The 26,234-nt window shown below is 35.5% G+C and overlaps 3 protein-coding genes across 4 annotated transcripts; all 3 read right to left on the reverse strand.

The window, feature by feature from the left end:
* Nucleotides 1-22: 22 nt before the first annotated feature.
* Nucleotides 23-9,686, reverse strand: LOC147568462 (transducin family protein / WD-40 repeat family protein). Of its 2 annotated transcripts, XR_015231047.1 has the most exons (25): nt 9,307-9,686; nt 8,490-8,620; nt 7,606-7,690; nt 7,105-7,158; nt 6,795-6,886; nt 6,603-6,706; nt 6,394-6,469; nt 5,333-5,774; nt 4,746-5,081; nt 4,446-4,652; nt 4,204-4,302; nt 4,043-4,115; nt 3,475-3,602; nt 3,049-3,343; nt 2,622-2,857; nt 2,413-2,540; nt 2,118-2,235; nt 1,660-1,715; nt 1,481-1,574; nt 1,212-1,392; nt 1,053-1,124; nt 876-976; nt 724-786; nt 305-505; nt 23-211 (listed from the first exon to the last, which is right to left on the reverse strand). XR_015231047.1 is itself a non-coding variant. In XM_086654909.1 (24 exons), the coding sequence occupies exons 1-24, from the start codon at nt 9,355-9,357 to the stop codon at nt 398-400; spliced, it is 3,330 nt and encodes a 1,109-aa protein (XP_086511035.1). In that variant the 5' UTR covers nt 9,358-9,686; the 3' UTR covers nt 23-397. The 2 variants fall into 2 exon arrangements, 1 of the variants encoding a protein (XP_086511035.1); XM_086654909.1 differs by having other exon boundaries at nt 23-505.
* Nucleotides 9,687-13,172: 3,486 nt separating this feature from the next.
* On the reverse strand, nt 13,173-18,324 carry LOC147568463 (internal alternative NAD(P)H-ubiquinone oxidoreductase A1, mitochondrial-like). The gene is made up of 9 exons (XM_086654910.1): nt 17,438-18,324; nt 16,468-16,681; nt 16,191-16,351; nt 15,923-15,988; nt 15,072-15,235; nt 14,858-14,972; nt 13,999-14,175; nt 13,764-13,920; nt 13,173-13,440 (listed from the first exon to the last, which is right to left on the reverse strand). The coding sequence occupies exons 1-8, from the start codon at nt 17,906-17,908 to the stop codon at nt 13,768-13,770; spliced, it is 1,521 nt and encodes a 506-aa protein (XP_086511036.1). The 5' UTR covers nt 17,909-18,324; the 3' UTR covers nt 13,173-13,440; nt 13,764-13,767.
* A 2,722-nt stretch (nt 18,325-21,046) lies between these two features.
* On the reverse strand, nt 21,047-23,696 carry LOC147568464 (protein trichome birefringence-like 28). Its single transcript, XM_086654914.1, has 5 exons — nt 22,909-23,696; nt 22,640-22,811; nt 22,292-22,491; nt 21,923-22,081; nt 21,047-21,623 (listed from the first exon to the last, which is right to left on the reverse strand). The coding sequence occupies exons 1-5, from the start codon at nt 23,493-23,495 to the stop codon at nt 21,275-21,277; spliced, it is 1,467 nt and encodes a 488-aa protein (XP_086511040.1). The 5' UTR covers nt 23,496-23,696; the 3' UTR covers nt 21,047-21,274.
* Between the last annotated feature and the right edge of the window lie 2,538 nt (nt 23,697-26,234).

The raw sequence follows: 26,234 nt of genomic DNA on the forward strand, positions 1-26,234 counted from the left end.
AAGAGCGAAAGCACAGCATAAATGACTGAGAGGAGGCTCTATAAACAACATATATAACACAAATCCAAATACAATAAAAGCAACCGAAAAATGTGTACAGTAATATCAAACAATAGAAGTCTGACAGATCCTTTTAACTCAGCAGAAGCAGTGATCCTCTTTTAAAATGAATCAATTGGCAGATCAAACATTGGTAGCAGGTATCGTGGCACTGTTTTAATAAATACAGTTTGGATCCAAATGTAAGAAAAACCCCTTTCAACATTAATTGGCAAACACATGATAGATAGCGATTGGGAAGGACCTGACTTGGGCTTTTCTCCAAAACCATGAGCGAAATGTTGCCTTTTTTTTAATTATGTGTCAAACCAACCTCTGAAACTATGCCATGCTATTTTCATATGTTCCACCATTTACGACCTTCCATTGTTTTGACAAGTTCATTGGCCATTGATGCAAAATTTTCAGCTCCACTTTGCAATTCTTCGGTGTTTCTTCTGATTCTCTGAAGAGATAACAAGGGAAGTTCTTTTAAAGGTGCATGAATTGATAACCACTTCAAAGTAACATACGCGTAGTCTATTGGAAACCCTAATAGTGTTCCGAAGAAATAAATACTTGATGTCACTGACTAAAATGGACAAGGGTTCGTGAAATATCATCAAAGGGATCTAACTCGGTCTTCTATGCAGAGCTAGAAATATCACCAAAAGGAAACCCTACCTCAAGTTTTTCCTGGCGTTCTATGAGCTTGTCTCTTGCTTCCCCAGCTGCTGCAGAGGCATCCTGAAATAGATCATAAAGTTAGATGATAGAATCATAGAATTAACGAGAAAAATAAATTAGTTGGGAAAGAGAAATATCTGTGCAATTACCCCAGCATGTCTATACTTAGCTCTGATTTCTTCTGCTGTTCTCATTCTTGGTTTCTCTGTTGTTGCTCCTTGCAACAACTTTTCTCTATCTGTCTCCTTATCTGTGGTGCAGAACGAAATATTTTGTCAAATGATATAGAATAAGAAGACGAGTAAAAGGGATGGGAGTGACTATACCTTTTTTCTCGTTTTTGCTCTTGCTCGATGAAGTCGAAGCAATAGGTACGGGCTCGTCGATTTCAATGTCATCTATTGCAAATAAGTGAATTACGTAAGCAGATGGATAAAGGGAGGGAACCAATAAAAAGGGAAGAGAGATATAGATAAGTAGATAACCTATACTAAGATCAGCTTCTAGATCATCTATAAAATCTAGATTTGGGTATGCAAATGGGACCCTTGCAAATGCGCTTTCCAGATGCTGATTTAAATTAGATGGAATAGTATGTTCCATGGTTTGCCTATCTTTCTCCCCCTTAAAACCCTTCATGATACCGCCAAGAATTCCAGGGCTACCCTGTTTAAAAGAAAAAAAAAGTAAAATTAATATTGTTTCCTCTGAACTTACCAGAAAAATATAAACAAAAATGTGAAATTATTATTACCTGTTTTTTCTTGTGACTAGAAGAGAAACTGATAGCGGCATCTGCGGCAGCAGCAACAACTTTGTCGTGAAGACATGGCAAAGAATCCAAATACCTAAAGGAATTCATGGGTTGTTTCAGAGTTCACTCAAGTATGCAATTAAAACAACATCTTGGTAGACAAGATAGGACAAAAATACCTAGAGTCACTTTCAGAAGCTACAAAAGAGATGAAAGCCAACTCGGAACCATTCGCCTGCAAAATTCTTCAAAATCAGAATGAAGAAAATACTAATATTGAGCAATATACAAACTTACACTTTCTTACCCAGTATGAATGTTGGTACTGATTGACTATAATACCGAACATAGCAATATAACAAGGATTTAAGAGATTTGAGTCAATGTGAAGATTCCAACATCTCCTTGATGATTGACAAGAAATATATATAACGGGAAAAGAAAACAAACGAGCAGTCGAGCATCAATTATAACTTTTAACTACAACTTACGAATTCCCATAATCCCATGTCCAAACCTTTTGACAAGAAAAGGTAATCGAAAGAAACATCTGAAGCTCTAACCAAACAAAAGAGTATGAACATACTGCGAATAGAGTAAACTAACAATTTTATGACAGAGAGTAAAACATAGTTACCATTGCAATCTGCCCATTATCAGAAGAACTTGTTGTCTTGTCCATGTTGGTTTTGAAGCTCCACCTGATGATTGACATTAATGAGCTTTCCCCCATGATTTTTAAATCAGGCAACGACCTGTCGCCAGAGATCATCAGTAGCCATCAGTCAACAGAAAAGTACTTTGGCTGTGCATCTCCTATGGCTTGTGCACTTAATCGTTTTCAATCATCAATATGATTCGGGAAGTTTCTTCTGCTTGATGAGCCAAAAAGAACAAGAAAACGCTGCAAAGTTGGAAGTAAAGTTCTTTACCTTATTTCAATTACTCCAGTCTGATAGAGTAAAATTAGTCCACAAGCTCTCTCATTTGGCTTTTTGAAAGTGCTAGTCCAACAACAAGGATTCGCAAGCTTCACTTTGTGAATGGATTTATTTTCCCCCTAAAGAAGAAGCAGGTAACCTTAATTTGCAAAAGGAAATACTACGACATAAACTGAACTCAAAAATATAAAATGACAAACCTGTATCACGGATTTTAACGAGTATACATGCAAAGCATCCTCGCAACATAGTAAAACAAGTGAATCTGCTGACTTTTTCCCAGAACTTTTCGGTCCGGTACAGCTCTCAAATTCACCTTGATGGTCAACTTCACTGAGGGTACCATCATTTCCCACCCCAGAATGAGTTGTATTATTCTTGAAAAGCTGCTCTGACTGCTCCTTACTAATGACTTCTTCATCTGAGGAGCTGCTATCTGGAAATGATTTTAAGTTTAGGAAATAGATGATTCATATTTCAACATAAAAAGAAAAAAAAGAAACTGTGAGGTGTCAGCTAGCTAAATAGCTAAAGTTGTCTAGTGCTGATACTATTCATACTCCTATCAAGAAGAAAAAAGAAAGGAAATCCATCTGATTGTTTTGGAAAATCAAAACTCCAACTTGCCTACAATATAGAAGGAAATTGCAGTTGACTCCTTTTTATGATGTCTCGTCCAAGAGCTAATTGTACTACCATTAACTTTATCAACAACAAAAATGTCTGAACCCTTGGTTAACACAAATATTTCTCCATTAGCAGGGTCCTCTCGGCTATCGGGTTCCTTGTCCTTCGAACTGTTTACCATGCTAGAAATGTCTGTAAAGTTTGTGAAGTCTATAGAAATAATGGGGCTACTTGAGCCAGATAAACAGTCTGTAAGGAATAAAACTGATGATGAACTCATATCAAGCATTGCAACCTGAAACACAATCGAACAAATAGAGTATCCTTATGAGCCAACATAGGCAAACCAATCGTATAACAGTATAATCTAACTCATCAAAATAATTAGCAAGACGACAATGAAACTATAGGATAGACTACACTAACCCGATTACACTCAAAACCAACGGCAAGCTGGCCTCCAGAGCTTGCATACTGTAGGGTTCGAACTGAAGAGCTCAGGATGCAATAGGCAGCAGTACATTGAAGTTCTTTCTCTTGATGCAACTTGTGAACTGTTGGATAAATTGCACAATGTGAACATTTTTGAGGAATAGATTGAGTGAATATAATAACTAAGGTGTTTAAAAGCAGACACAATATGAATTCCCAGCATCAATTTCTGAGTGCATCCTTACAATAATAAGACTAAACATCACTAATATATACTTGAAAAAATAAATAAAATAACAAGAGAAAGGAAGCATACACTAAAGTAAAAAACGATCAATGCAACAACACAAGTATCATCTGAAAAAAGGTACGAATAAGATTCATGGACATCAGGATGCTGGAGGTAACCTCACATACCAGTTAATAATACTATGGTCCATGACGTAAGTGTTACTATCTCTGTAACTTACGACCAGGTTCTTCCAAGATCTCAACTCTCAAGCATGAAACTTGGTAAATTAAGTTTGAGTAGATGTGCGATATCCAATATCTACCAAATTACCTTCATGTTTAGTTTCTGAAACATAGTGAAAACTCGTTTCGGCAGTATGCCCGCCAAGTTTATAAATACGAACCTACATAAGAAAAGAAAGTTTTAATATAAATACACTATAAAGTTAAAAAATTAGCTCCATAAAAGCTAAAATAAAGAACTATTCTAACCAGACCACATTCACTGCCAACAGCCAAACTTGTAGTGAGGAAGCTAAAATCCAAGGCTGAGACTGGGGTGCTGGCACCGGCTACATCCATATTTCTTACCTGTAATGAACTTTTATTAGACAGCAGTTTCTCAATGAACTAAACAGCTATATATTAAAGTGATGAGATGCATATCGTATGAGAGTAAAACTTTAAAGAAAGGGAATTTATCTATCCATATGCTGAAGACCATCAATCCTGACCTCGCCTTCCAAAACTATCAACGGCGATAAGACCGGATATGTTGCATCCCATACTCGAACAGATCCATCTTGATAACCTGCCATATACAATCTTCCCACACCCTCACGTTCAGAAGAAGATACTACCCTCGGAATCCCACCAGTCAAAGGCCACTTTGTACCAATAGCCAAGGATGGTGTCACTCCAGTTTTCAAGCTTGAGGCTATCTACTTTGAAAGCAAAAGGTAAGTTTATGAACATAAAGGACTAGAAACTAAGAGGCAGAATGAGGAACAACCCACTGAAAAGAACTATCTTACCTCTAATAGAGCCTTTGACGCATTCCCGCCCATGGGTACTGAAACCAGTTTAGCCACAGTCATGCATGGCTCAAGTATAGGTACTGCCACGGGAAATGCCATTGCACGAGCAGGAACTTTTTCCTGCTGAGATAAAAATGTAGACAAGCTAGCATCATCATATACATGCAATTGTCCAGGGTTTGTCAATATGAAGAGGGCGCTTGTTGTATTGTTTTCTGTTGAACCAGCATTGGGTACTAAAATCATATCTGCGAAAGATCCATTAAGAGTAAGGTCCACACGGTTGACGCATCTTAAAGCTTCTCTTCCAGGGGACCACTCGAGACTCAAGACCTGTAGAACCACATAGTTATCTAGTAAACATCTATCACCTATGTTAAAAATATAAAGCTGAAGGCCATTTACAAAGTTTTGACTGATAAAAGAATCTCATCTTATTATTACGCACAAAAGAAGAAAGACAGAAAAATGAGGGCTATCATTTATAAGTTATAACAACTACTGAAAGAGCAAGAAAATTTGCTGCAGAGATGAAGCACATATAATAATTAAAGAGTGAAACCATATTTAGAGTCGAAACGTACAGTAAGGACTTCTTCAGATCCTATGTCATCACCTCCATAGATAAATAGTTGCCCTCCGCGGTCACTGTTTGATCCGCTAACCGCAGACCAGTGCAACACGATCACAGGGATTTTTCTCTCGCCGGAAGATAATTGTAGTTTAACAACATCATTAGCCGACATCCCAGCTTTCTGACCTTTGGTAGAGGAACCACTTAGCATGTTCCAAAGCATAATGTCTCCATCTACGTATCCAGCAGCGAGAACAGATCCATCAGAAGATGCCCAACAAAGAGAGCTTATTTCTTTCTCCTCCTGTTCAAGCTCAGATGTATCTTCTGAAATCTGATTACTCATTCCGCCCTCCTTCAATTTGAGATCATTATAGCCTCTAACAAGGACAACCCGAGCTTCAGAAACATCCCACAGAATGATTAGCCCGTTCTCATATGCTATCAGTAGTCTGCAGAAGAACTGAAATTTTTAAATGCATTTGAAAAGAAATCCCACATTCCAATTTTATTGGACCTGCCAATTCTATTTCCAGCCTCATGTGACAAAAGCTGCAAGAAACACCAGAGAACCCTGCTTCCCAAATGGATTTGCAAATAAAAGGATTCCAAAGCATTCTATGGTAGTATAACTTAAATTTCAAATGAATCACTTTGCATGTGACCAAGGAATAGGATTATGTACCATTCAAGTTATTCAGCGGCTCATATATACTGATATACTAAAAGGAGCCAAAATTTTAAATTTAAGTCAACAAGTCTGTGAGACATCTTGGAATTCATTTCACAGGAATTCCATGAACAGAAATAGTCTAAGCTTTTATTTTTGCTGATATGGTGGCTTAAGCTCCCTGCCCCTCTCACTAAGTATATTTAAGATCAATTCATTGAAAAGACAATAACGCCTTTCAAAAGGCTCACCCTGTTATGAAGAGCGGAAAACGCAACCATGAGCTTTTTGTTTCCACTTAAAAACAGAGTAGGAGGAGATGCTAGTGTTTGCAACACAAAATTGCCTTAAAGTTTTTATGGTGTATCAAACGAAAACAGAGACAGAACTCTACAACTTACCTATTCCCAGAAGTGCAGGGTTGGGGAAGAACTCCAACAACAGATATATGATTGGGTAATGAGACTTCCGCTGCATCTGCGACAGAGCATAAATAGTGACATTAGAAAGATTTCAAGGTTATCTAGAGGTAGAAGCTTTCATCCCAAGAGAAGATACAAGAACTGTTCAGTTGATGTCTGGGCATGAGAAAAAACAACTATCCACCTACCAGCTAAAGAACTTGCTGGAATATGATATGGCAATTGCAAAATCTTTCCTTCTTCAGAATCGTACTTTAATACAGACACCAACCCATACTCATCACCAACATACCTGTACAAAGTAACAGAGCATCAGTGTCATCTGAAATGAACTTCATCCATTATAATCACAGATTCACAGCTGCGTCCAAAGACCATACATGAAAGAGGTGCCCGGGATCACAGAGAAAGCAGTCATATTGCATTCCCACTTCAAAGAACAAGTTATACGCCTCTGTTCCAGATCCCAAACCTGAGAATTGAGAACAAACATATTAAACCATATGATGACATATTAAAAAGAGATGGAAAAAGTATCTATAATTGAGTCAAATTCTATAAGTATCTATTGTAGTCATAGATAGTATAGAGACCATTAGCAAACTGAATCATCTGTCCAAGTATATATAGCAGGTACATCATAAGAAAAAGCATATTTGCCAAGTTCATAAAGATTTAGAGCCAATATACCTGAATATCATTCTCGTTTGAGACACTCACCAGAAAACCCTGGTTGTTTAGGAACTGCAAAGTAATTGATTTCGTTAAAATCCTAATATATCATAGACTGAGGAGAAAATGGATAGAATAAAAATAATGAATGTTATTATTGAACTGTTAGAAATCTCCTTGCTAGCAGAATTACTTTTAACTTGAGTATGTTCATTGTACAACTACATCTTGTGTGTTTGACGCAGCACCTAAACACTTAATACAGACTGACTAGATTTCTTTCTTTTTCTATATATCTTTTTAAGAAAGTTGGTTGCGCCTTCCCTCAGCAGTCAGCACCATACTGCATTCATTGCAAATAAAGTCCCTGCGGCAATTGGATATTTTCAAAGGTACAGAAGATGCATAGGCCCTGAGTTTGATCTAATGTATTTAAAGGATACACCGGAGGTAACAGACTTTCAGACTGACCAAAGGCCAATGATTTATAGTTGAATTCGTAGGCCGAACTTAACAAACCTCTAAGTTTTTATAAGGTAACTGCTTTGGCGATATGAGAAGCCCTTCCACATTATCACCACCAATCACTTTTATTCTACCATCCCTGCATTGATTGACAAGAATAACTAAATTTAATAACAAAAGGTACTAAGAATCAAATGAGAAATGTTGTCCCGTGTGATTTGTTTGGCAGCTAGAAGACATGTAATATTTCTTTGCCATCGGTCTTACATAAAGTGCTAATTCATCTAACTGCGAGACACCACCCTGGCAAAAACCTATTTTCCTTGTGTGACAACTAAGTAGACATTCTATTCTCCATTGGAGTATATGATTCAGATCAAGTGACTTGTTGAGCAAATAATGCATCTGATATTCTTGAATATAAGAAATACCGCCGTGAACAAAGTTAACAAAATGTGGTCTATAAACATAGAGTTGAAAGTTGAAACCATGGTATCTGACTTTTGGTATGAAACACAACTTTAAGAAGAAAACTAAATGCTAAAACCTGGTCCAAAGGAAAGAAACTTGGCTCGTAGTCATTTCTTGTGAGCATTGCCACTAAAGCATGCCACGCTATTTTAAACAACCCATATTCGGTTGCAATAACAAAATACTTATCAATATGCGTTTCAAATTTATCAAATTCTTCAGTCGAATATTACTATAGTAGACTATTTTAAACAACACATACTCATTTTTTCTTTTACATTGTTTTTTCTGCTATACGAAATTCAACTTTAACTTTCATGATACCGAATAGAAAGGACAGAAGCAACTAAAGAATTGAGTGCACTAATATTATCAAGTTGTTCATAACAGTCTAAATGCTAACACTGGCTCTATATTCGTGAAGTTATCCATTAAAATTATAAAGAAAGTGAACTCTTTCAACTCACAGAGTGCCAACGGCCAGGAGCCGCTGAATAGGGTCGAAAGCGAGAACTGACGAAGTGGAAGGGACACCATAGTGATGAGCAATGTAAGGATCCAAATTTCTTGGTGGTACATTTCCATGCTCCATATTGTGCTGTTCCGAAAAAATAAAAGAGAAATGCCTCAATGTCTTTCAAGAAATACGGTCCAATGGGTCAAAATAAAAAATTACATGGACCAATCAACCTCAATTTGAGAGAAATAACTAAACAGTAGAAACTATACAAATTTACATAGTCTAGTAAGGTTTGGTAGTTTATCCAATGGGATTAACATTTATTGTTTATGCTAGTTTTCTTCTCCTAGTTTAAAACTATTTCGTCAACTTGAGAAGAAAATAATGTGTTGAGCTAATTGCTTACCCTAAGCCAAATTCATTTTCCCAACTGTCAGGAAAAAAACCCTTGAATTTGACTTCAAGGTTAAAAACTTGATTCCACATTTAACAAATTGAACGGAAGCTGGTACCAAATGAAACCTAAAACCTCTCTATCTTCATCTTGGTGTTATTGTTCCAATTTTCAAAACCGATCAATGAGGAATATATACAAGAAAATTTATTGAAACTGAGCCAAAAAAAGAAAAAGAAAAAGTAAAATCAGAAGAAGATAACAAACAAGTTGTCATTATTCAATCAAAAGAAACCCTAGATCAACAACTATGTTGACAAAATAAGATCCGTCTTTTAGCTAAAATCATAGAAGAAACCAAATGAAATGGGGAGAAACGATTAATTGTGTGAAACAACTTTGTTGATTGTTGATATGATTTGATGTTTACCTGAGAATTATGATGATTCTTGACCTTCTGCAATAAACGAACAGCAAACATGACGAATCGGATTAATGGAAGATTTTATGAGTTGTTTCTCTTTGATTTTGCGTGGAGAACTCTTCTTCTTTGTAAAAGAGAGAGAGAAAAAAAAGTTTTTTTATTTCCTAGAGATCTGTGTTTCTTCAAAAATGGATGGAGGTTAGATGTGTTGGAGAAGTTGATGATGTACCGTGATATACATAGAAGGTATCAGTCAAGGGGTGCAAAGTCAACAAAAATCTGGGGTTGCAATATATGCGTGTGAGATTTTATCCAAGTTCAAATGAGTTTTTCTTGATTTTTTCTCGATAAACCAGAATTTCATTTATAGAAGGAATACATTTCAAAGTAGAAAACAAAATGAAACTTAAAAAAGTAAAGACAACATGAAAGAAAAGGAAGGACAAAATTGCAAAATTAAAATAAAAAGACCCTAAAAGTCACAAATAAAAGATCCTAAAAATCACGAAGGAAACCCTAAAGGTTGTGAATTATAATAATTAAGGGGTATTTAGCGATACCCCCTCATCCCTAATGTCCAATTAGAGATGCCCCCTTCTTTAATTGGTTATTAGGGATGCCCCCTTTTTTGCACTTAAAAGTACAAAATTACCCTTATCCTAATTGTTTCTTTTTTTTTTCAATTTCTTACACCTCTTTGATGTTATGCTTACCAATGTATTTTCGCTTCTCATAATTTTTTTTTTCTCTTACAACAACATTTATCGAAAATTGATAAATCACAACAATTCGAAATAAAATTGTAAATTTTAAGAAGAAATTTCAACTTCCCATTTGTCTTTTTATTTTACGTTAAAATTGATGTATGTAACTAATTTGAAGAAGACCTCGTGATATCTATTCTTCTTTCTATTAATTATAACTCGTATACATTCAAAAAAAAAATGAGTAAGTTAAAAAAAATTCTTACAATTAACGAATTTTATTTCGAATTGTTGTGATTTATCAATTTTAAATTTTTGATAAATGTTGTTGGTAAATTAGAAACAGATGGATAAGAAAAAAAACTACGAGAAGTGAAAATACGTAGGTCTTATAACATCAAAGAGGTATAAGAAATTGAATAAAAAAGAGAAACAATAAATATAAGGTAATTTTGTACTTATAAGTGTGAAAAAAGGGGGCATCCCTAATATCCAATTAAAAAAGGGGCATCCCTAATTGGACATTAGAGATGAGAGGGTATCACTAAATACCCCTAATTAATTATATGTAATCAAGATGGACCAAGTAGAGACGAATTACGGTTTCATCAAGAGCACCGACAAGTTTCTCGGAGACGAATTATTATACTTGATTTCGAAGATGAAGGTTAAGTGATTTCATAACTTTATCTTCTTGTTGTTTATGTATAATCTTTCCCCCTCCATTGATATTTTCTTCTTATCATCAAGATACAAAAACCCATGAGGAAGAGAAGGAAATTTGTGTAAATACCTTCTAGTTTCCTCTCCTTCTTTCCTGTTTTCTTGAAAATCTCTCAAATCTAGAACCGAAAAACGAAGTTTAGATGAATTGAAACTTTTTTTTGTTTGAAAGATGAGTTGAAACTCATAATATGAGTAACACCTTTGTACCTGTATAATACAGAGTTTGTAACACATTACTATTACATATTGTCCAAGAATTTGTAGGCACATAATGTTGCGGCATCAGCTTTACTACCTTATTAAAGTGTAGTGGTGGAATAGTCCTTAAGTTGTTAACATTAGTTACAGTTTAGTCCTTAACCAGTAGGGGTGGAAATCGGTCCGGACGGGTGGGAAACGGACACTACCTCAAGCGGTCGGGGCGGAACGGGCACCAGTCCTAAGTGTCAACTTGGACATCAGGACAAAAGGGTGGACATTTTGGATTTTTCTCCAACAAAGTGTCCGTCCGTGACCGTTTTGATAGTCGGGCAAACCGGATATCAGTAGGTCGGGCAACGGTCACTAATAAAATAAAGAAATTTTTGTTTGAAACTAAAATTGTTTAGTAGCTAAATACAACTTTCTAAACTCTCACTTTACAATTCCAAAAAGTAAATGAATACAAAATTAAAAGATAATCATTAAGATTTCTAATGGATTACGATCGGTTCTATTCTTTTTTCTCATGGATTACGATCGGTGTATTGTGGATTCTAGGGTTACTGACGAGATATTGAGATTTTAGGGGAGAGAGAGGCTAGAGAAGTAAAGAGGCAAAAACAAGATTAAGAAACGTGATTTCTAGGGTTATATATTTTTAATCTTGAAATCCAACGATTGTAGCTAACTGTACAAATCTAAACGCTTAAAATCAATCATATAGGCAGACGGGTATAACGGGTAGGATAAACAGACGGTATAGACGGGTTTGGCCAGGCGGACTATATAAGCGGGCAAACTCGGTTGGATCACCGGGTAAGGACCTATGCCCACGTCCCTCCTCTTAAGCCCTTTCGGTCGGGCAGGTACGGTCTGGTTTGGGAATCGGACGGTCACGGATCCTTCGGACACGGACGGTTGTGGGCGGGTTCCGAGTTTCCGGGCCAAAATTCCACCCCTATTAGCCACTCTATTGATGTATTTTGTTTGGTTTGAACTTTGTAACGTTTTATTAGTTATGGATGACTGTTACTAAAGAAAATACTTTCAAGAGAGCAGGAGAGCCAACATCTGGTAGCTCAATTGGTAAGTGCACCTACTTTGCAATACGGTGGTTCCAGGTTCGATCCTATGAAAATGCAAATATAGGAATATTGAACTTTGGTATAAATAAAGAAATAAGAAGACCAGAGCCAATTAGGTCTTCACAACATCAAGTAAACGTGGCAGGACGAAAATGAAATATTATGTTAATTTGTGACAAACTAGAAAGTTATTTTTGAAAGAAAGAGAGAATAGGAAGGGATCCACCCTCTAACAAGTGTAATTAGCAAAGAAGAAAAAATAGTTGCTAAAGTTGACCAAGGAACTTTTAGTTCCAGGGGTCTACGAGTAACGATGGACAAGAGTTTACAATAAAATATTCCCAACAACTCCACTTTTTTTTTTTTTGTTGAGAGAACAACTCCACTTCCCTTTAACAAAAAAAAAAAAAAAAAAAAAAAAAAAAAAAAAAAAAAAAAAAAAAAAAAAACTCCACTTCCATACTTTGATAAGGTTCGTACCCAAAGAAAAACTCAAGTGATAATTTTATTGCTAAATCTCTTGCCCGCCCGCCCATAATGTCATTGCAGAAGAAATATTATTTGATTTTGCGGTAATTTTGACTATTCCTGGTAGTTAGTTCATATTTGTTGTGCTACTAAGAAAAAATCATTTGGGTTCCTTTAGATAGCTAAACAATTAAGATTATATAAGTTTAATTGGTTTATCTCTTACTCAAATTTATTTTTGTCTAAGCTGGGATCTGACTTGTCTGAATAGCTGATTAGATCGATTTTGAATTTTTATGAGTAGGATGATTCAGATAGACGAATCAGAAACGGATTCATACAATGGCCTAAAAACAAGCTTTGTCTTTGACATGGAGTTGCTAACAGACCAAAAATTATAATAACAGACCAAACAAAAAACAAGGGTAGGTGTTGTTTTATTGCCCTTGTTAGAAAATTTACATTATTATTAAGTCAGTATTTTTTTGTTGAAATGATTGGAACTTTAGTTTCTCTAGGAATCAATTATCCCAAACCGAAATATATTTCGGCCTTTATCTTTATGCCGTCTTGGTCTTCAACAGTATGATAGGAAGTTATGCTTCATAGGAAGTAGAGAACTCCATCAATGGTTCTCTTATAGTAGCATTCTTACTAAGAAAATGCTTCTCTGTTAACTCCATATGACTCTCGAATAAATGCATCTTTTAAAGCGATCTGAAGGCAATTATCCAACAAAAATAATGTGCCACAGATTGTGAATAGAAAATTTTCCTTACAAATACAAGAAATGCTGAAGACAGGAATGCAATAGCCTAGTTGAACACCTTTTATGGCTTTACATGGCATATCATACAAGGACGGAAGACAGAATGCAGTAACCTAGTTGAGCACCATGTCGAATCTTCGTGTAGCTTATAACATTTGTTATTCATGTGCGACCAAATAAATGAATCCTGCAGGTAATAATAGTCGAAATTTTAGACATTCGGAACAAATAGTGAAAAGAAAAATCTAAATAAGCAATGGTGAAATTCTTGTATCAGTCTGATATAAATGAAGTTTATTATCGGAGTTATGTGAGAGACGAACATGCACGATAGATGTCTAAGAACATAGGAAGCGAAGAAGCGAGGTTTGAACTGCATACATTTGATAATGTCAAACGTGAGGGGTGAAACTAGGAATTTTTATGACTGGGGGTTGGTTTTTATCAGCTAGTCTAATGGATAATTGATCCAGGCTATGTATTTGAAAGTAAACATGAGATTTGCATTACCTTTTTAGATACGACTTATATCACGACCAAATACAAACGTTGTAGCCCAGTTGACTGCAACATAGAATCTATTCCTCCAGCTTACGACACGGGTAAGATATGCCGACCTCCAAATAAACCAACTAACAAATCCTGTAAGAGACAAACCTTTTCCTTCCTGAGAAAGAGAGGTGTATTAGTAAAGGACACTTGATTTTGATACTTCAAAAGACTATGTGAGTTCCGGGAAACTGACCTTGCTTTGTCTTAGGTCTACAAGAGCCTTGTATCTCCCCACGGTTGCCATGCTTCCAAGATGTTTGTAAACAAACGGTGCCCCTAAATCTATGTTAGCTGCACAATTTGCATGTCCACCCTCTTTACCCATCTGGTTTAGCAGAGCAGCCAGATATTTTCCTTGCCTCTCCGCCACCTGTTTTAACAATAATGATAAGAATAACCCAAGCCGGTTTGATGACTTTGGACTTGCCAGCAATCCTAAAACCAAAAGAGAATAACCGTACCACAGGATTTTCATATGCACCTCTGGATGAGTGCTTATTCCAATATCAATTTTTTTTTTCAACTGACGAACCAAAACAATAAATTGCTAGGATCCCGTTTTGTGAAAACAGGCACAAGAGGAACTTGAGTTATCCATAACCCGATAACCGTATTTGTTGAAAAAGTCATGCCAAATGTTGTTTTCTGAGATGACTTTTCCATGTCCATAGATCCGTCATCCGTGAATTTTGATCTTCCCCGTACATGAGTGGCCATAGGGCCTTAAACGAGAGGAAACTCATCTTAGTTACTCAGCCTTCTAAGCCTAGCTAAGTCATCTGAAGATTGGGTTATGTTCGTAGAATCCATGAATTTTGGTCTTCCTCACATATGGGTTGCTTAAGGGCACCATAAGCAAACTGAAGCTCATCTCAGTTATTCGGCCTTCTAAACCTAGCTAAGTCATCTGACCACTGAAAATTGCTCCGAATGGGTAGTTCAAGTAACTCAATTTCTGAGTAAGTTGCAAGCAAATACAATGACTTCAGTATCTAGCAACATGAAATTATCAAAGTAGTATAAATGAACACTGTTACTTTTTCGACACGAACCTGGGCTAAAGCTGGAAGTACAGGTTTACCAGTACTTTCAAGAAACCCACAACAGTCACCAATTGAATACACATCCTGCACAGAAGGAACGCGTAGCCATTCATCCACACCTAGCCTGTTAACATGGACCCATGAGACCCTTAAGATAATATAAATTGGCATTGAGTAATGGATCTCTTTCAGAAGACATAAGAGTACATGAAGAAGGATGTACCTTCCACCTGGTGATTTTGGAAATTCTAACGATTTTATAAATGGTGAGGGACCAACCCCAGTAGACCATACCAACAATCCATACGGAACCTCTGTGTCATCATTAAGAATGATCTTTTGAGGTTGAACATCCTTGACAGTTCCTCTCACAAGCCGAACTCCAGACTGGAACCAAAATAAATGTAACGTAAAGAAAATATATTGTGAGCAGGAAAGATGTTTTCTAAATGACTATCTAGCCAACTTATGAATAATTGATCCTATTTTATGACTTAGTAATTCTCCTAAAGGTAATGTCTTATTTTTCACATCACATATATACAGTATATCTATCAACATTTCTAAATTCTAAGTGAAAATGTACAGAACCATTTCAATTTTATGTAATATTTACGGTATACAGAGCCTAAGATAGAAGCCACTAATATGAGTCCTATGACTTCATGAAACCATAACTTTCTTGACCTACACTACTTCGGCAAATATGTTCAGATTAAGCACTAGTACAAGAGATAGTTGTATATGATGTTCTAAACTTTCTCGTACAGGTAAGAAGTAGGGATGACAAGAGGGTGATAAATGAGATAATGAGAGATACATGGAATCCTATTACCACACAATTGACACTAGTCATATATGATCTCGACGCATATATGATCTCGACGGCATTAGTGACATGCAACCAACTGAGATAAATGAAAAGAGAACTTGGCAATAAAGGCAATTTCAAGCAAGAGGGTTCTTGGATCTCTGAAAACACTTTTCTAGAGAGATTCAAGACATTATAAGACGGATATGTTAATCTGGCTTTCCATCTTTGCCATTTCTTTATAGAAACAAAATAACTCTCACCTTAGTTAGTTGGTTAGTTGCATATTGCCTGAGGCGAACATCAAATGACGATAATATCTCATTCGCCTACAAAGAAGGAAAACATTGTCATTAGAATTTCTTCTCCATGTATTTAGAAGCAATTTCTAATTATTAGTTTATTACTTTTCAAAAAGTACAGTATTGGTCGCTGATTTAGATTCACCCCGAATCAAGAATTCCATTCAAAAGAAACTTCAGGTAAAATAAATATTTAGCATGAATCAACTATATATTCTTCAGAACAAACCTCTATTAGCGTCACATGGATGTAATCCTTCACATGGGCATATCTTTCATGAACATCCTTAGTGATGAAATCACTAAGTTCGCCACTAAACTCAACCCCAGTCGGACCACCTCCTATAACAACACAATGTAAGAGCCTACTCCTCTCTTCCTCAGATATTCCTGCACCAAAAGAGAGTGATATGAGTACACAAGGGGTCCATCAAAATACTCATTAACACAATGATTGAGTATAAACTAAAAGAGGAACTTCTATTAGATATATTATACAATCATACCAGGCACGTCAGAGAGCATTAGATTGAGTAATAATTTCCTACGAATTTCTTGTGCATGAGCAACTTCACGTAGAAAAATGGCATGTTCTTTCACACCGTGTATTCCAAAAGTCGTGGCTTCTGCTCCGGATGCAATGACTAGCTTGTCATATGCGACCCTAAACTTCCACGGGTGCACAGTTTCCAATTCATCTGTAACAGTCTCGCAGTGAATCTAAACCCAAAAGCAAAACTTATCATATTCGTGTAGAAGTGTATTTCCAGAATTTAAAGAATATTGCATGTTCTCACACGACTCACAGAAATCAGTATAAGTAAATCAAGATTCAAGTTTATTAAAAATAATGAATTTCTCCAGAAACTAATATCACTCCTTTTGCAGGCAATATAGAACAGAAAGAACTTGATCAAGGTTTGTGGTGAACCTAAAGATAGAGTTAAGTTACCTAGTCGCCTCATGACAAAATACATTCGATATCCACTATTTTTAGGAAACTAGACGAGCAAAGCATCCGTTTGGAAATATCAATTTTTTACATTTCACCTAAGGTATAATATCAATTCAAAAATGGGTATATATTAATTAAAAATTAGGTACTTATAAAGATTCTTTTTATGCTCATATGTATTAAACTAACTCTTTTTATATTTCTAGTGTTTGTATTAGAGATTCATTCCTTATATATCAAAGCATTCCCAAACAATATAATAATCCGCATTTGTTCCCTGTATCGAAAGTTCGAAACTACGAACAATCTCAAAGTCTAAACATACGAACAATCTACGAATTTGAACTTTTAAACTACTCTGATAACCAAGAATATAATGTCTAGGTTCTCTCCCCTCATTGCCGATTCGTTTCGAGTTGGATGACCAAAAGGTTAACATAAACTACATGTGAATCACAATCAATAAGCTTATTTTCAAACAAATGCCCAAAAATTTTAAATCAAGTTTGAGAGTAACAAACCTCATGGTTATGAGCATCAACACCTTTACAATTAGCAAGAAAGAAGTAAGAACCAGGAGCAGAAGAAATAGCAGGTTGAATCCTACCAATAGGTTCAGCAACAGATCTAAATTCTAAAGTACCAACACAAGTAGAAGCTAATAAAGGTGTAAAAACCATATGATTCCTAGGAGAAACACAAACTACATCATAAATATCAGTATTAATCCCTTTCATTAATCTACAACCAGCCCAACCTGAACCTAATATCACAACTCTAGGTTTTTCATTAGGTTTTGTTGGTTCAAGACCTGAATAATATTCAGTCCCAGAATGAGAAGATTGAGTTGTTTCTGAACTTGATGATGATAACGAACTGAAATGAGATAAAGAAGTAATGAAAAACTGAGGATGAGATTTATATATTGATCTGGTTTTGATTGATGATCTGATTATTGAAGATGAAGTAACAAGATTTCTAAACCAAGTCATGATTGAAAATTGAGCAGCAGAGAAGAATTGGGGAAGAAGAAAGAAGAAGAAGAAGAAGAAGAAGAAGAAGAAGGATGAAACCGACTTCCTAGATTCTAGTTAGGGAAAGTGATGATTTTGCCATGAAATCTGATATGGAAAGTGATGATTCTGATTGAATAGATCTATTGACTCGGAAGGAAGAATCGGCGATTCAAACGGTTATTTTGACAGGAGAGGTGTCCAATGATTTGAATGACATTTGGGGGTTTTATCTATCTAATTTGTGGGTCCTTTTGTTTAGTGATTTGTGACAATTGCTTCATTCATTTTTTCCCAGAATTTGTGAGAAATCCTGAACTCAGATTTCATTTTGTGTCCACTATGAGTAGTATGTGGTGGGAAAATATTCTTGCAAATGAGGGAAAATGATTGTCTCTTGTCCAACTGTATCCAAAAAAGTGTAGTGACACTTGTACATACTATCCTTGTTGATGAAAATAAGTACTTGTGATTGAAGTTATATCAAACTTGCAGAAATGGAATGTGAGTACGCAGACCCAAATAATGTTTTTTTTTTTTTTTTTTTGATAAAAATAGGCCCTTAACAAAAAAAAGAAGAAGGCAATATGCCTCTTTCAGAGGTCAATTGATGTACAATGCAACACGGAGGATCTACAATCTCCTTAGTAGAACTCACATCAAAGTGGAGTAATCTTGTTGTAGCTCAATCATCAATGATCGGATTTTCTAGGAAATTTCATCTTCTACTGCATTGCAAGCCTTTATTACCGCCATTGAATCCCCTTCTATATTGGTTCCATATTGATGAAGATCTAGAGCAAGTTCAATCCCAAGTTTGGCCGCTTTTGCTTCGGGTTCTAGAGGCGAGGTAGCCAATGTAGCCATTGTTTTGGCCAAAACAAAACCACCATTACCATTACGACATATAGCCGCTAATCCTGCTTTCCCGTTCTTATAAGAGGCATCGAAATTTACTTTTAGTTTGTTAACACTAGGAGGACTCCATTCTATTATTGTGATAGGTATATCTGTACTTCTTAGGGAGTGCGACTGTTCTGTAGCCTTCGAGAAGTCCATTAACATACATCTCGCTGCATTAATGATTGAGTAGCTGCTTGTTGTAACACCTTCAAAGAACAACTTATTCCTTGCTTTCCATAAATGTCATGATACATATATTCTCAAGGCAATAACCTCTTCTTCTTCCTCCCCATTCAGCCACTTACAAAGGATGTCTCTAAATTGCACGTTCTCCTCCATTCTTAAGTCCAAAGGGTCTGCCAACCATGTTTCTCTAGAAACTTGGCATGTACGGAAAATATGATCAATGTCTTCCTCCTCCCTCTTAAATGCCGAACATAGCAACGATGCTTGTGTGTTGTATCGTAGTGCCTTCCTCTTCGTGGGCAGCGCGTCATGTAGTATTCTCCATACAAACAATTGAACCCTCGGTGCAATTTCAACTCTTTTCCATACTCTTCGCCATTCGAGTCCAAATGATATTACATTCTAGTTGACGATGAAGGTTGCTCATTTGTTATTGTTTTGTACAACGACTTGGCTGTGAATGTTCTTTTCTCTGTGAATACCCATATCAATTTATCCTTCACCCCTTTCTTTGCTATTGGCAATTGTTTTATTGTTGCAGCCGATAGGACATCGAATGTTGACTCAATTATCTCCATATTCCATCTGGGTACTTTAAATCACTCACAAAGAATAAATTCTCTATTATTGTTTCTTCGGTTTTTTTTCCTGGTTTGAATCCTCTGATACTTGGTATCCAAGGGTCATCCAAATTCTGATTGTATTACCATCTCCAACCTAGAAGCATCTTCCCTTTTCAATGTACTTTCGCATTTCCATCATTCCCTTCCACGTGGCCGAACTATTGTTGCGAGGGTTATGTTGCCAAATATCTTCAGCCTTAAGGTATTTTGCTTTTAGTAGTCTAGTACATATTGCATCTGGTTCTGAGATGAATCTCCATAACAATTTCCCCTCTAATGCTTGATTAACTATACCCATGTTTCGAATGCCCAATCTGCCTTTCTCTTGACTATCTTGCATCTTATTTCAATTGATATAATGCATTTTAGGCTTCTCTGTATTATGACCCCACCAAAAATTTTCTCTGTTTCTTTTATATTGCTTCCATGACACCCTTAGGTACTAAGTTAGTAGACAAGAAATAAATTGGAATAGACGACAATTCACTTTTTAGTAGTGTAGTTCTTCCCGCATGAGATAAAGTACTCCTCTTCCACCCCACTAGTTTTTTCTCAATCTTTTGAGAGATAAATTCATATGATGCAACTTTATGCTTTGATTTTAATAAGTAATTGCCCAAGTATACACCATCTTCCTTCATTTCTTTTACCTTCAGCATCTTCAGTATAATATCTCTTCTATTTGCATTACAATTCGTACTAAAATGAATAGAAGACTTATCATAATTTATAAGTTGACCTGAGCATCGAGCATATAAATCAAGAATACCTTTTAGACTCTCTACATTCTCATTACCTACTTTTCCAAAAAAGAACAAGTCATCTGCAAACATGAGGTGACTAATGCAAGGAGCGTACGTGTTAATTCTCAACCCCTTATATAATCTGACGGTCTCTGCTTGAACAACCAATTTTGTGAGAGTCTCTGAACATAGAATAAATAAGGGCTGAGTGGACACCCTTGTCTTAACCCTCCCTCACTTGTGAAAAATCCTTTCGGTCTCCCATACTAAATAATATAAGGTAAACAACAATGAATTAAGAATACTATTTTGACAAAAAATGAGATACTTCCTAAAACGAAAAGTTAGAGAATACTACTTTTTATAGTCGGGTAATTCTAAAGGTGCCCCACTCAAGTGTTAATGGCGCCCCGATTCCACTAAATCAGTCAGTCTCCTTCTCAAATTTGCTTCGAAGGGGCGCTAATAACACTTTGAAGCGAGCCTTTAAAAAGAAAGAAATACTTTATATTTTCGTTTTGTACCGGTTTTCTTTCCAATTGAACTTAAATATTTTGGTTGATCGATCAAAACTAAATAACAGAAAGAAATACTTTATATTTTCGTTTTGTACCGGTTTTCTTTCCAATTGAACTTAAATATTTTGGTTGATTGATCAAAACTAAATAACAGAAAGAAATAACATCTCTTTAGATTTTTCTTAAGGGATTCAGTCAAATATACAATTTTTCATCGTGCAGTAAACATGTAAAATAATAAAACACAAATCCAACCAGAAGATAAAATTGTTACTTACGTAACAAAAGTAAAAAGGTGAGAAAAATTTTGAAGACAGAAAGAAATCCACGAAAGAATGAGCAACTTAATGAATTCAATCAAATTGAACTGTGTCATGAGCGAGAGATGATACGAGCATATAAGAATTCATTCCACGTGTCTGGTAAGCCAGGTAAGCACCAATGAATACAATCTGCAAATTTGTCAGGATCGGCCTTTTGTTCAGGAGTGAGTACTTTTCCTTGACGAATTGTATGTACAGATGTATGTGCATCTTTTCGGTACTCTGACAATGTAGTTATGTTGAGAAAGTAAACGGGTGTTTTCATGGACCGGGTTATGTTTGAGGCCACATCCAATACCCGTTTATCTGTACCCACATTTAAATGACTCGACGTGTTTAAAATAGGAGTAGTTTCAAACGCACAATTGATCCCATTTGGGTTGTTCCAATCCTGGCTCCTGCAAGTTTAGCACAACAAATATTTCATTTATTTATTTAAAATTTCATTCAAAATTTAAAGATAAAATAACAAACATTCGAAACTGTGCCGAAACCAATTTTTGCAATGTTTATTTCACTTAAAACATTAATGTATTTACAAATGAGCAACTATAATAAAAACGGTTGTTATAAACAACCAGGTCGAAAAATGATTTAGGTTAGGTGGATAAAAACAATGAAACTTAACAATTAATTAAGAGCTAAATTTTTAATTGAAAGATACAAAGAATAATAAAAAGAAAATGTATGAACTTACTTGATATGAATTGGAGCCATGCTACTAAAGAAGACAGACGTACGTTTTGGGTCAACATTTTCGTCTATCCATTTTGCCCATGTTTTTAGGACTCTCTCATATGCTATCGGTCGTTCAATCTCATCATATTCCTTAGCTCCATCTTCAAATGATCCTCGTCTTTTCAAGTAAACCCCAATTAGTATAGTATAATACAAAAAAGCATCACTAGTGTAGTAATTTTGTGATACTTAGTACTTTCAATATGATCTAAGGTGTTATATATACATTTTGCACACAAAAAATTGATAACGGTATATTTTTAGTAATTAGAGTCTATGCTATATATTTAAGCACATAATAATATACTGATAATGGTATTGCACTTACAAGACTTTCATCGTACGAGTATTCATCCACCAAATATAGGTGTTAAAGATCAAGTAATCAACATTCTTCCAATTTTTACTATGTTTGGAGATTGACTCGGGCATGATCATACGATCTAAAACACTATGCATTCTTGGATCATCTGAATTCGATTCAACTAAAAATGGAGCCCAATAGAATTCCACGGTAGTTTCGTATTCCTTCATACAACAAAAGGAAACAACTAGTACGTTATTATACATTAGTTGTTTTCAGCTTTAAAAAATTGTTTCAACTTTCAATTCCACCGGTTTGAGAGACACTTGAGGTGAGTTGACTCAGCCGAGTTGGTTCAGAGAGTATTATTACCTCAAGTCGGAAAACAGAGAGAGACCCATATTTGTTCAAGCTTTTTTTGCCAGGAGGAACAACCGATTGAACGAAACAAATCATTGATTCCCACTGATTTCGATTCAGTGAGTCACCTACAAACATTATCCGTTTTCCTCTAAGCTTCTCAAGCAACAATCTTGGATTGAATCTGAACAGAGGAATTCAAATTGGGTTGTTGAATTTGTAATGAACTTAAAGAGAAGTAGTATAATTCTAGAGAGAGAAGATTGGAGAGATTCACTTACTTGGGTAAGTTACAATCTCTGGGTTGCCATCTCCAATTCTGATAACTTGAATCTTCTCTGCCATTTTTCATACAAGTAACTTGTTGAGTTAAAAATTTACATTCTTCTTCTTTATAAAGAGGATGAGTTAAATTATCAAAAACCCATTTTCCATTAAAAAGATCACAATCTTCTGGTGGAACTTCAACTGTTTCAATAATTTGATGTTCTTCTTTTTCCTCTTCAATTACTAGTGGAAACTCTGTATTCCTCTGTTTATCATCTTTGTTTGTTATCATAATCTTACGATTAATGGATTCTTCTTGTTTTTCATGATCATCTGACTCAACTGAATTGATTTCATTTTGATTCTTAATGGTAGTTGAGAGTTCTTGATGAAGTTCTTTAATTGGAGAAGTCACAAGAAGATTTGAGAAAGAAAATTCTGCAATTGACTTCATATCTTCATTGTACATAAACCCAGCAAATAGAATCACTGAAAAGATGACTATGAAGATTGATAGATTGATAATTGTTTTGCTAGTGGAATGTTTCATTTTGATGGTTGCTAAGACAGTTGGGGGTGTTTTCAGGTGAGCTAGCTGCATGAACTTGTAACCATGTAGAGGTGAGACGAGAGAGAGAGAAAGAGAGAGAGAGAGAGAGAGAGAGAGAGAGAGAGAGAGAGAGAGAGAGAGAGAGAGAGAGAGAGAGAGAGCTAAAGATATAGGGGACGGAGAGGAGGTGAAAGTATTATAGTGTTATTAGCAAACTAGTCTTGGATAATCCTTTCCTTGCTATACGATTTTTATGGAGACTCGTAACCTTAGCTCGGTATAGAGTGCATTAATGGAAGGAAATATTAGTTAAGTGCTAAAATTTGCGTTATAGATTAATGGAGAATGGGGTCGGTTTAAATTGTTTCAAGTAACAATGTACGTACATAAACCTGAGAGATGATTTGTTGATCGAAGTAGATTCTTTTTTAATTAACCAGAAGACAATTATTCAATTGGAGGACTCACATGAGAGAGTCATATTAACAAACATGCCCATCCATACAAAATGAAATGGATTTTTTTTTATTGTTTTAGGTTTGGTGAGTAGGTCTTATTTCTTTCAACAACAAAAAAAAAAGTAGGTCTTATTTGAATTATCTGGTTTTGATATTTGGAGGGAGTGGTGTTATATTCTAAATATTGATTAGGTAAGAGTCAAATCAGAGCTTTCTTAAGTGAGATAAAAAATGGTTCTTTTATTATACTGGTTTTATCCAAAACTGGAATCTACTATTGTACCAAGTCAAGGTCTCATGTACATTATTGGCATTGCCGGTAATATTGCCAAATCACTAAGAGAAATGTGGAGCTTATATTTTGTATGTGGACACATAGTATGTATATAAATTTAAGATTTTAATTGTAAACTTAAATCATGATTTTTGGGGAAGTAATCATTCAACTAGTCATACGTTATCGTCGATCTAAAAACAAGTAATATATATGATGTTTATAACATAAATTTTTTTTTATTTAAACATGACTCCAAAACCATTACCAAGTTACAAGGAAAAGAGTTATTCATTTCTATTAGACAAGATTTTTGTTATACAACACTTCAACTTATCCAAACAAGATTTGGTGTATGTTTTAAGTGGTTTTGTGCAGTTGTACCCACTCAAACACATATGTGGATATGTATCTCTAATCTATATCATTAAGTAGTTCTCTAAAAACAAATTAGCAACAACAATCATACAAATTAGAGGTTAGAGTAAATATTATATTTCAATGTCCAACTTTGATTCCCACCTTAATATATAAATGTACTCCAATCAATCATTTTTCTCCTACCAAACTAATAGAGCTATAGCAATATTATGTGATACAATTTGACAATAAAATAATAAAAGAAGAAATACAATAACTTGATGATTGGGAGAAGTAAAGGGTAAGAAACTATTTGTAGTCAGTACACCATCTTTCTGCTTTTGTATACTAGCTGAACATCTCTTCCTTTCTAAGTTAAGGTAACCCTAGTCCCTAGATGTATATTCTTTTTAAACCATCGAAGACCCACACTAACAAGAAACTTTACTTGCAACAAAAAAAAAAATCAAGACTATAGTAGTATTGCTAGTCTATTTAAGTTTAACAAAAGGTGGTGCAAACAACGATAACGATTCCTCCTAAATTTGCTCAACTTTCAAAGAGAAATAACTAATTAAAGTTCCAAATATTAAACTTGTTGAATTCATTCATTAGAGACTCTATTTAAGAGCATCTCCAATGGGACACTCTAATAAACACTCTAAAAATCTAGTTGTCAAGTGTCAAATAAAGATTCTCTTTCCTAGTGTCAATATAGAGACACTCTACATTTGTTTGGTCTCCAATGGAGATCTCTAAAATCTCTTACTTAATACACATGTCCCTCTTCAATTCAATAGATAAAAAGTAGTTGAAAAGCAAAATTTTCTATTGGTTGAAATAATAAAGTAACACTTAGAGAGTCTCAAGTAGACACTCTCATTTTAGAGATTCTCTCTCTAGACACTCTATAATAAATGTGTCCAACTCATAATAGAGTGTGTAACAAAGTGTTCCATTGGAGATGATTTTTTAACAAAAACTCCAAAAAATCATATGTGGCACTCTAAGTGTTAGAGATTGAGTGTCCCATTGGAGATGCTCTAAGATCCACTCTTGATGTCATATAGTAGTTTTTCTTTTCGATGGATTTCGGGGATTTTTGAGCATTACCTTATAATAGAGGTTTATATAGTTGAGTAAAAAAATTACTTTAGTTCAAAAAAAAGAAAGAGTTAATTCCTATATGGCCCCCTACTTTGTGACCAGCTTCCTTTATGGCCCCCTTTTTTTTTCGTAAATTCAAATATGACGCCCTATTTTCAGGTAAATGTCATTACTACCCTTCTTAATAATAAATTTAAAACATTAAAAAAAAATATTTCCACCTCACCCCTCTCTCTCTCCACCTCATCTCTCCCTACACCTCACCCCTCTCTCTCTCTCTCTCTCTCCAATTCACCTCTCTCTCTCCAACTCACCTCTCTCTCTCTCCAACTCACCCCTTTCTTCTCCGGCAAGTTCCGGCCGGCCACCTTCAAACCTAAAAAAAAAAAAAATTCTCTCTCCGCTCTCCCTCTCTAAATTTTTTTTTTTTTTAAATCTCTGAACTCTCTCTCTCTAAAACTCCGGCGAAGGGGGTTTCCCTTCGCCGGAGCACGGCATACCTTTAAAGGTTTGCTCGTGAACAAACCAGATCGGTCTGTTCACGGCTCCGGCGAAGGGAAGCCCCCTTCGCCGGAATTTTTAGAGAGAGAG

The sequence above is a fragment of the Eschscholzia californica genome, unplaced genomic scaffold (assembly GCF_041429995.1).
Source record: "Eschscholzia californica isolate CP2 unplaced genomic scaffold, dmEscCali1.0.p SCAF_1, whole genome shotgun sequence".
NCBI lineage: Eukaryota > Viridiplantae > Streptophyta > Magnoliopsida > Ranunculales > Papaveraceae > Eschscholzia > Eschscholzia californica.